The following is a 9,939-nucleotide window of genomic DNA, read 5'->3' on the forward strand; positions in this document are numbered from 1 at the left end:
GGCTGTATACAAACCTGGCACAGATGATTAGTGAAGAGATTATAACGCAGGGAGTGGTTGGAGGGGCGCACATGTGAGAGCCTGAAACAGGTGTGAAGTATGATAAGTGTGTGAGGAAATGACATTGATGAGAAAGGAGAAGCTGACACCGCTGTATAGTGTAAGGAGCGTGCACTGGTGGTAAGAGTGAGAGTCTGACACGGGTGTGCAGGATGAGGTGTGTGTGAGGAAATGACACTGGTGCGAAGCTAGCACTACTGTACAGTGTCAGGAGCGCGCACTAGTGAGCAGTGACTGGTGTGAAGTGTGAAAGCCTGGGAGAGGTGTGAAGTATGAGGCGTGTGTGAGGAAATGACACTGGTGCGAAGCTAGCACTGCTGTATAATGTCAGGAGCGCGCACTAGTGAGCAGTGAGTGGGACTCGTGTGAAGTGTGAAACCCTGACACGGGTGTGCAGTGTGAGGAGCGTGTGAGGAAATGACAATAGTGAGAAGTGTGAGAAGGTGACATTGCTGTAAATTGCCAGGAACGTGCACTGATGAGCAATGTGACTACCAAGGAGTTGGACTGGTGGGAAGTGTGAGAGAGTCTGACACGGGTTCGCGGTATTAGGAGTGTGAGGAAATGACACTGGTGCGAAGCTAGCACTGCTGTACAGTGTCAGGAGCGCGCACTGGTGAGCAGTGAGTGGGGCTGGTGGTAAGTGTGAAAGCCTGGGAGAGGTGTGCAGTGTGATGCGTGTGTGAGGAAATGACACTGGTGCGAAGCTAGCACTGCTGTACAGTGTCAGGAGCGCGCACTAGTGAGAAGTGACTGGTGGTAAGTGTGAGAGCCTGGGAGAAGTGTGCAGTATGAGGCGTGTGTGAGGAAATGGCACTGGTGCGAAGCTAGCACTGCCGTATAGTGTCAGGAGCGCGCACTGGTGATCAGTGAGTGGGACTGGTGGGAAAGGTGAGAGCCTGACACGGGTGTGCAGGTTGAGGAGTGTGTGAGGAAATTACACTAGTGAGGCGCGAGAGCAACTGACACCGCTGTATAGTGTCAGGAGCGCACACCGACGAGCAGTGAGTGTGAGTAGTGTGAAGTGTAAAAATGTGGCTCAGGTGTGCAGTGTGAGAGGCTTTTTCGGGTTTTCATCTCATGAAGGTGATACTGACGTACTCAACGTGCACTGCAGACATTACCCACTGCAGGAACAGAGGTCCAGGAACTGAGAGGTGTGTGCTCTCAAGGAGCACTGCAAATATCACCCACTGCAGACACAGGGATCCAGGAGCAGAGTAGCGGGTGCACTCAATGAGCACTGCACATATCACCCACTGCAGACACAGGGATCCAGGAGCAGAGTAGTGGGTGTGCTCAAGGAGCACTGCAAATACCACCCACTGCAGACACAGGGATCCAGGAGCAGAGTAGCGGGTGCACTCAAGGGGCACTGCAAATACCACCCACTGCAGACACAGGGATCATGGGGCAGAGTAGCGGGTGCACTCAAGGAGCACTGCAAGTATCACCCACTGCAGACACAGGGATCCAGGAGCAGAGTAGTGGGTGTGCTCAAGGAGCACTGCAAATACCACCCACTGCAGACCCAGGGATCCAGGAGCAGAGTAGCGGGTGCACTCAAGGAGCACTGCAAATACCACCCTCTGCAGACACAGGGATCATGGGGCAGAGTAGCGTGTGCACTCAAAGAGCACTGCAAATATCACCCACTGCAGACACAGGGATCCAGGAGCAGAGTAGAGAGGGGCACTCAAGGAGCACTGAAACACGATGATCTAGACACAGCGAGATGTGTCTACTCGAGGTGCAGTGCAAACATCACCCACTGCTAGCACAGGGATCAGGGACAGAGGTGTGTGCCCTAGTGAGTTCTGCAAAAATCACCCGCTGCAGGCATAGGGATAAAAGAGAAGAGGTGTGTTTCCCCAAGGAGCACTGACCCACTTGAGACTGAGGAGTGAAGGAGCAATAAGGAGTATGCCCTCGTGGAGCAGTGCACACTGTATACCCCTCAAACACAGCGCGTAGGAGCAGCAGATAGGTGTGTGCCCTAGTGAGTTCTGCAAAGACCATCCACTGTAGACACAAGGACGTAGAAGCAGGTGTGTGCACTCAAAGAACACTGCAGACATCAACCACTGCAGACATAGAGGTGGAGGAGCAGAGAGGCTGAAAGGTGCGTGTACTCAAGGAGCACTGCAAACATCACCCACTGCACACACTGGGATCCAGGAGCGGATGGGTGTGTGCACTCAAGCAGCGCTGCAAACATCACCCACTGCACACACAGGGATTCAGGAGCAGAGGGGTGTGTACACTCTAGCAGCACTGCAAATATCACCCCATGCACAAACTGGGATACAGGAGCGGAGGGGTGTGTACACTCAAGCAGCGCTGCAAACATCACCCACTACACACACAGGGATTCAGGAGCGGAGATGTGTGTACACTCGAGGAGCACTGCAAACATCACCCCCTGCACACACTGGGATACAGGAGCAGAGAGGTGTGTGCACTCAAGGAACACTGCAGACATCAACCACTGCAGATGTAGAGGTGGAGGAGCAGAGAGGCTGAGAGATGTGTAGACTCAAGAGGCACTGCAAACATCACCCACTGCACACACTGGGATCCAGGAGCAGAGGGGTGTGTGCACTCAAGCAGCGCTGAAAAAGTCACCCACTGCACACACTGTGATTCAGGAGCAGAGAGGTGTGTGCACTCAAGCAGCGCTGAAAACATCACCCACTGTACACACAGGGATTCAGGAGCGGAGATGTGTGTACACTCCAGGAGCACTGCAAACATCACCCCCTGCACACACTGGGATCCAGCAGCAGAGAGGTGTGTGCACTCAAGGAACACTGCAGACATCACCCACTGCAGATATAGGGGTGGAGGAGCAGAGAGGCGGGGAGGTGTGTAGACTCAAGGAGCACTGCAAACATCACCCACTGCACACACTGGGATCCAGGAGCAGAGGGGTGTGTGCACTCATGCAGCGTTGAAAACATCGCCCACTGCACACACTGTGATTCAGGAGCAGAGAGATGTGTGCACTCAAGCAGCGCTGAAAACATCACCCACAGCACACACTGGGATCCAGGAGCAGAGAGTGTGTGCACTCAAGCAGCGTTGAAAACATCACCCACTGCACACACTGTGATTCAGGAGCAGAGAGGTGTGTGCACTCAAGCAGTGCTGAAAACACCACCCACAGCACACACTGGAATTCAGGGGCAGAGAGATGTGTGCACTCAAGCAGCGCTGTAAACATCACCCACAGCACACACTGGAATCCAGGAGCAGCGAGGTGTGTACACTCAAGGGGCACTGCAAACATCACCCACTGAACACAGCGATTCAGGCGCAGGAAAGCGTGTAAACTCCGGTCTGTACACCAAAGGACACTGCAGACATCAGTCACTGCCCACAGGAGGATCCTGGAGCAGAGAGGTGCGTGTACTCAAAGAGCACTGCAAACATCACCCATTGCACACACAGGGATTCAGGAGCGGAGATGTGTGTACACTCCAGGAGCACTGCAAACATCACTCCCTGCACACACTGGGATCCAGGAGCAGAGAGGTGTGCAAACTCCGGTGTGTACACTGGAGGACCCTGCAAACATCAGCCACTGCCCACAGGAAGATCCTTAAACAGAGAGGTGCGTGTACTCAAAGAGCACTGCAAACATCACCCGCTGCAGACAGAGGGATCCAGGAACAGAGTGGTGTGTGCACTCAAGCAGCGCTGCAAACATCACCCACTTCACACACATGGATTCAGAAGCAGAGAGGTGTGTACACTCAAGGAGCACTGCAAACCACCCACTGCACACAGCGATTCAGAAGCAGAGAGGTGTGCAAACTCCGGTGTGTACACTGGAGAACCCTGCAAACATCAGCCACTGCAAACATTACTCACTGCAGACACATGAACCAAGGAACAGAGAGATGTGTGCACTCAAGGAGCACTGCAAACATTATTCACTGCAGACACAGGGAGGCAGGAGCAGAGTGGGGTGATCTGTCTGAAAGGAGTCAACGTATTTATTGGAGGCACAAGAGGCAGGAGCAGTAAGGTATTTGCCCTCGTGAGTACTGCAAACCAGTGCTTAATTTGAGCCTGTGGCTTCCAGTGCGAGCACCGGCACTTATTTTTGAGGGCCGGCACTTATTTTTGTGCCTTAATGCATTTACTTCCACCAAAAGACACATATAGCGAAGAAGGAGGAATATAAAAACGAAAATGCGTCACACGAGGATAAAGCAGAAAGCTGCAGGAGTGGCCTGAAGGGGCAGGGAGTGGGTTTAACTGGATTGAAGAGGCCCGAGATGGCTTCAGGATTACGCTGCCTCAGTATTCCGTGTTCGCACTTTTAATTGAAGCAGCCGCGTGTTTCGGAGGAGAGCTTTGGATACCGGCACGTTTTTAGTAACAAATTAAGCACTGCTCCAAACATCGCCCATTGGCAGAAACACAGGTGAATGAGCAAGTAGGTGTGTTCCCTCATACAGTCAAGCAAACTTTACTCACTTCTGAAACATTAATGTATGTAAAAACGGGGAATTCCTACTCTGTGTAGTGTCTGCAACTCGTGCTCTAACTCGCAGACTTCCTAAGCTATAATACACATTGTTAGAAGTGTAATGCAAGGCCCCTGATGCCAGCCCACATAATCATGACAACGCTCCCCGCAGCACTTTCACTGCACTTAGATTAGCGATGAAGACTGGGTGAATGGAAGCAATACGTGCATGGTCCAGCTCTGTCATTTGAACCGCCTCATGGCGCTACGAACGATCCTTAGAGTAGAGCTTGTCCCTGAAGGCGCGGTGCCTGACACCAATACGGCTAACCCTAAGGAGGCGCATGCGCCCCCCCCCCCCCCCCCCACCACCACCAGACCGTCCCCACCCTCGGTGTGCGGGGGTCTGTGGACTGTCCCTGGTTGAGCACGGGGGCCTTACACTGATGTCTCTGCTCCAGACACGTCTCTTCGGCTGTGCTCCGTAGTTTCCGGGTGTCTCTGCTTTCGGGTCTATCTGTGGTTGGCTGGATGCGGTGTCAGGTGGACACACCCACTCGCCTGTCTTGTATCCCAGCTCCGAGCACCGGCCCGCGGGTGATCAGACATCCTGGCATCAACAGCAGCTCACAGGGCGGAAGGAGGGGGCACCAGATGGGACATAATTGCACAGCCTTCTGTAAATCTTGCCGGCTTGGAGGACTCATTAGGGATGCGAGAGGGCCCCCGGAGCCCCCAACCCGCAGATCCTACGCTACAAATTTCTCCACGGAGGCTGAAGGCACGCAATGTATTTTTTCCCCTAATAGTCGACTCTTAGCACTTCAAAACACACACTGCGTTCTTTGGCGGGTTGCCGAACCTAGAGAGAAGAGTGTGTGCATGATTGGAGTTCCACTGACTGAATAGGCAAAGAAAACCTGGCACGCCCAAGATCACACATGTTGTTAGCTGGTGAAGTTCAACATCCTCACACCTTTCTACAAATTATGCTTCTTGGCCATTATAGTGCCTGGGTTTAGCAAAACAAGAGGATGAAGGAACTATCGGATATCTCATAAATATTACTCGGGATGAAATTACAATTACATTTGAAATTACGAAACTCGGAAAAAACACACACTGAAGATAGTCCCCCTCTGTGAACCACTGTTCTACAAAATCGGTGCAAACATAAACACCCTTACACTTTAGAGGAGGTTCGAGTAGGCATTTATGTTTAAAATATCTCGGAATCTAGCTGTATGTCGAAAGCCATTCCTCACGACAATACAGACCTATGAAGCCTAGCAAACCACAAAATACCATACCCACGAACTGACTTAGCACATGCTTCTGCGACTTAGAGTTTTGTTGCCCACGTGACTACGCATAACAACAACTTGTCTCGTGTCGTTCTTTCTGTTCGACTCTCCGACGCCGAGCCTGGCACGCGCGTTAACACATTTTAAATAGAATAAAATGAGCATTCCACTTGAACACCCCGGAGAGGTTTGCGCACGTTCTGCAGCAGCGTGTTTCCCCGTGCACACTTCACACCTCTAAAACCTGGGCCCAGATCCACACCACACCCTCAGATCTGAACATTCAAAACCCCGCCGCTGGCATCAAAGACACAGGCTTGGATCTGTGTGGTCCAGACCAGACATGGCACCCTCTCAGGCCCCCTAGTTCTGACATCCCGTCCGATGCATTGTCCCCAGATTCTACACTGAGCATTTCCTGTCCTACACTGTCCTATCCTGGACATTCCAGACGCTGGACTGACAGCTCCCACCCACATCCTGGCATTCCAGACACTGACATGTCCACATCCCCCATAAACCCCGATTCTGCAATTCTCGACCTCATACTGACGCCCTTGTCTGGCATTCAAGCCCCTGCATTGATACCCTCACCGTTTATGGTGATCAGACCCTAAGAACCTAAAAAAGTGACATTTAGCAAATATAGAAGTTCTACAATTTTACATCAACGGAGCGACGCGAAACGACATCTCTCATCAACATAGGAAGACTGACGTGACACTTAGAAAATAAATGCAATGCAATGTTCAAAACCAGCATCATACATGTTAGTTAAATTGCTTCCTTATAGAGGTTGCTAACTAGCACAGCCTTGTGACACTTAAAAAGCGCCTCTCACTGTTTTTAGTCGCCTCTCTCTAAAAACCGGAACAGAAGCCAAATTTGAGGAAATCTGCCCGGACAGCTGTTGAAAAACCGGGACTTTCTCGGCAACTTCAAGACACCTGGTCACCCTATCACCGTGACATCCGCATGTCTTCCCCTCTGACCCCCGACTCTGTGATTGGCTGACTCTGTTGATCTCGTTCGAGGTCGGCTGCACCTCTGACCCTGGCCCAGGAGGCCTGACTCACCTCTACGATCAGTGTTTTAGTGCTGGCCTTTCCTTCGGACCTCCCTCTGACCCCAGCTAGGACTGACTTTAACCCAAGACGGCGTCTCTCTTGTTATGTCATCTCCTAATGGCCGACGCCAGCTCTCACCTGGATGACGATCTTGAAGGTGGAGACCTCCACGATCTTGGTGCAGATGATGCTGTCCGGGTCCTCGTTCTCGGAGTGGTTGACCTCCCCCATGGTGAAGATCATGGGCAGCGCCAGCAGCAGAGAGGCCAGCCAGATGACTGTGATGAGCTTCTTGGTGCGGCTGCGCGACATGATGCTCTTGGCCTTAAAGGGGTGGCAGATGGCCATGTAGCGCTCCACGCTCAGGCTGGCGATGTTCAGCGCCGTGGCGTAGGTGCAGGCGTCCCGCAGGAAGTAGTAGCCCTTGCACACGGCGTTGCCGAAGGCCCAGGGGTGGTGCACCCAGATGAAGTTGTAGAGCTCGATGGGCATGCCCAGTATGAGGATGAGCAGGTCGGACAGGGCCAGGCTGCCCAGGTGGTAGTGCACCGTGCTTTGGAGGTTCTGCAGGGAGCGCTTCCTGGCCAGGGTGTAGGCGGTGATGGAGTTTCCGGTGGTGCCCACGAGGAAGAGCCCTAGGTAGATGACGGTGACCAGCACCTTGGAGTAAATGTCGGTGTTGACCTCCAGGTCATCCTCCGCGTGGCTGGCCTTGGTCAGGGGGTCCCCGCTCTGGTTGGACGAGTTTAGTCCGAAATCTTCGCCCTGGAGGGCACCCCATGTCAGCCCAGGGGGAGTCTCCGAGGTGATATTCAGTATAAAATCCATGGCGTGGGAACAGGCCAGCGGTCGCTTCCCGCCCTCTAGAGTCCCGACAGTGAGTGACCCCTGGTGCCAGGAGGTGCACCTCTCTGGCTCGAAGTGCCACTTTCTTGTGGCAACAAGTTGCGGACCGTTCTCTACTGTGCCATCCGATTTTCACATTGGTGCCAAGACAAGCTGTGCTTCCTAATGACAGCTGCTATCCTCCTGGTGACAAACATTGTAGGCATTGCCATTCTTCCGGTGCCTGACAGTGCAGCCTGGCAGAACCCCTCCCCACTCACGCTGCCAGGATGTGTCCAATCATATTAGCATGGTGTGCCAGGGGTGCGCCCTCGCGGCGTTGGGCACGGTATACTCTATGCTAACGGTGTCTCTTCGTGGTGACTTCACTCCAGACGATGTTCTATTTCAAGTGCCATCCAAGCCCTCTGGTGCCAGACAGCGATGGGTTTTTGTCCATGATGCAAAGGCATGACTATGACGACTATTCACAATGCAAGAAAAAGTCCACTGATAAAGCCACGAACTGTGCACTAACAGTGCCGCTGAAGTCCATATGCTCACAAGGCCAGGGGGTGTCACTCACGGCGGACATGCACACATGTCGCCAGGAACTGTTTTCATATCAGGCATTGTAGACCCGAGATGACGGAGAAGGTCCACTCACAGGAATTGTCCACTGATGATGCCAGGCAGTTAACACTGAATGAATTCACTCACGATGCCAGGTTACGTCCACTCGTGATACCACGAAAGTCCACCCACACTGCCATGCAGTTAACACTGTCGGTGCCAGGAGAAGTTCACCCACGTTGGCAGACAGTGTTAAATCACTGTTCCGGGCTGGCTTTTCCGTGCCGGATGACACCCCTCAGATACAGGCAGTGCCAATGGTGCCATGCAATGCCCCATGGCAACTTGCCAGGACAGATGACCGCGGTGATATGGAACACGTAACAACGGAAGGCTGCGTTCCTGGAGAAGCAGGTGGTTCAGCCCTTTGGCAGGTGGCAATGCCAGACTGTGGTCCTTTCAGTGTCAAAGGTCCCTGCAGTGTCAGACAGAGACCCTTTAGTTCCAGCACTCTGTAAAGTGCCTGCAGTGCCTAGCTCCTCCGATGTCCAGTTTCTGAGCCTCGCAGAGCTGGAAGGCACTGCGCGTGAAAACTTGCCTGCCTTTAAAATATCGTAGGGAAAGAGGTGGGGGCTGCGGGGGCTGTCCTTGTCGCGTGGTGGAAACCTCTTTAAAGAAGCCGCTCCGAAAGCCCCGAATCCCACCCAATTCATCAATTTCTCCTCCCAGCCAGTAGGCTAAAGCCCCTCTCTCGTTGATTTAACGAGATAGCAGCACGCCCCCCCTGCTAACGCCCCCCACCCCACACGAGCAGAGCAGCTCAGACCTCAGCATCTCCCCACAACCCTCTCACTCTCCGCTGCTGCGGTAGAAACACTCACGGAGGGCACGCACACAAATACACACACAGCACCCACCTCTCAACAAATAGCCCGCGGATTCCCCCAGAACACCCCCCACCCCCATGCTGCAGCAGGTCAGTGGCCGCTGGAAGATGGAGTGTGGCGCCTGATGTGCGGGTGTGGTGTGCAGTCGGGGCTTGGTGTGGATGTCTCCTGGTGCTTGGAATGGGGGTAAGGGGTGCGCTACGGACATGCCGGTGTTGACAAGTGCCGATGCCGAGCACCGGAAATCACCGGCTCAAATTAAGCACTGGTATGGCATAGGAGTTTAACTGTGTGGCACAGGCTTAGTACCAGTGGCGCCTATTTACATATATAGTGCTTCATACAACATTTCTGCTGTTTCTAACCGCTGCGTATAAAGGGTGTTGCATTCTCAAATTGTACCCATAGGAGCGAGCAGGTATACAGGCGGAGTCAGGTTGTGCATGTGCTGGAGCGAATGAGGTGTTGTGGTGTGTTTTGTGGGGTCAGTATAGGACTTACCGACTCTGATTGTGTAGGAGAGTGAAGAGGGTCTAGGTGTTAATGGGTGATACTGAGTGTGTAGTGTTTATGAAAAAGGTGTGGGTAGACGTGGCGGGGTAGGTTCCTGGGTGTATGTGTGAGGTTGTGCTCTAAGTGTGTGGATGAGTTCGTGTAAGGTGCTTATTGGGAATTTGGTGTACGTGTGTAGTGTCGATGATGACTCAGTGGAGCCTAAGGTGTGATTTGGATGGGTGGTACACATG

General features: G+C 53.0%; 1 protein-coding gene across 1 annotated transcript in view; it reads right to left on the minus strand.

Moving 5' to 3' along the window:
- NTSR1 (neurotensin receptor 1) overlaps positions 1–9,181 on the minus strand; it is a 639,069-nt gene extending 629,888 nt beyond the window's left edge. Inside the window, exon 1 of the mRNA XM_069243185.1 lies at positions 7,047–9,181. Coding sequence (XP_069099286.1) covers positions 7,047–7,736 — 690 coding nt within the window. The 5' untranslated portion in view covers positions 7,737–9,181. The remainder of the gene's footprint in view (positions 1–7,046) is intronic.
- Between the last annotated feature and the right edge of the window lie 758 nt (positions 9,182–9,939).

This window comes from Pleurodeles waltl, chromosome 7 (genome assembly GCF_031143425.1).
Source record: "Pleurodeles waltl isolate 20211129_DDA chromosome 7, aPleWal1.hap1.20221129, whole genome shotgun sequence".
Taxonomy (NCBI): domain Eukaryota; kingdom Metazoa; phylum Chordata; class Amphibia; order Caudata; family Salamandridae; genus Pleurodeles; species Pleurodeles waltl.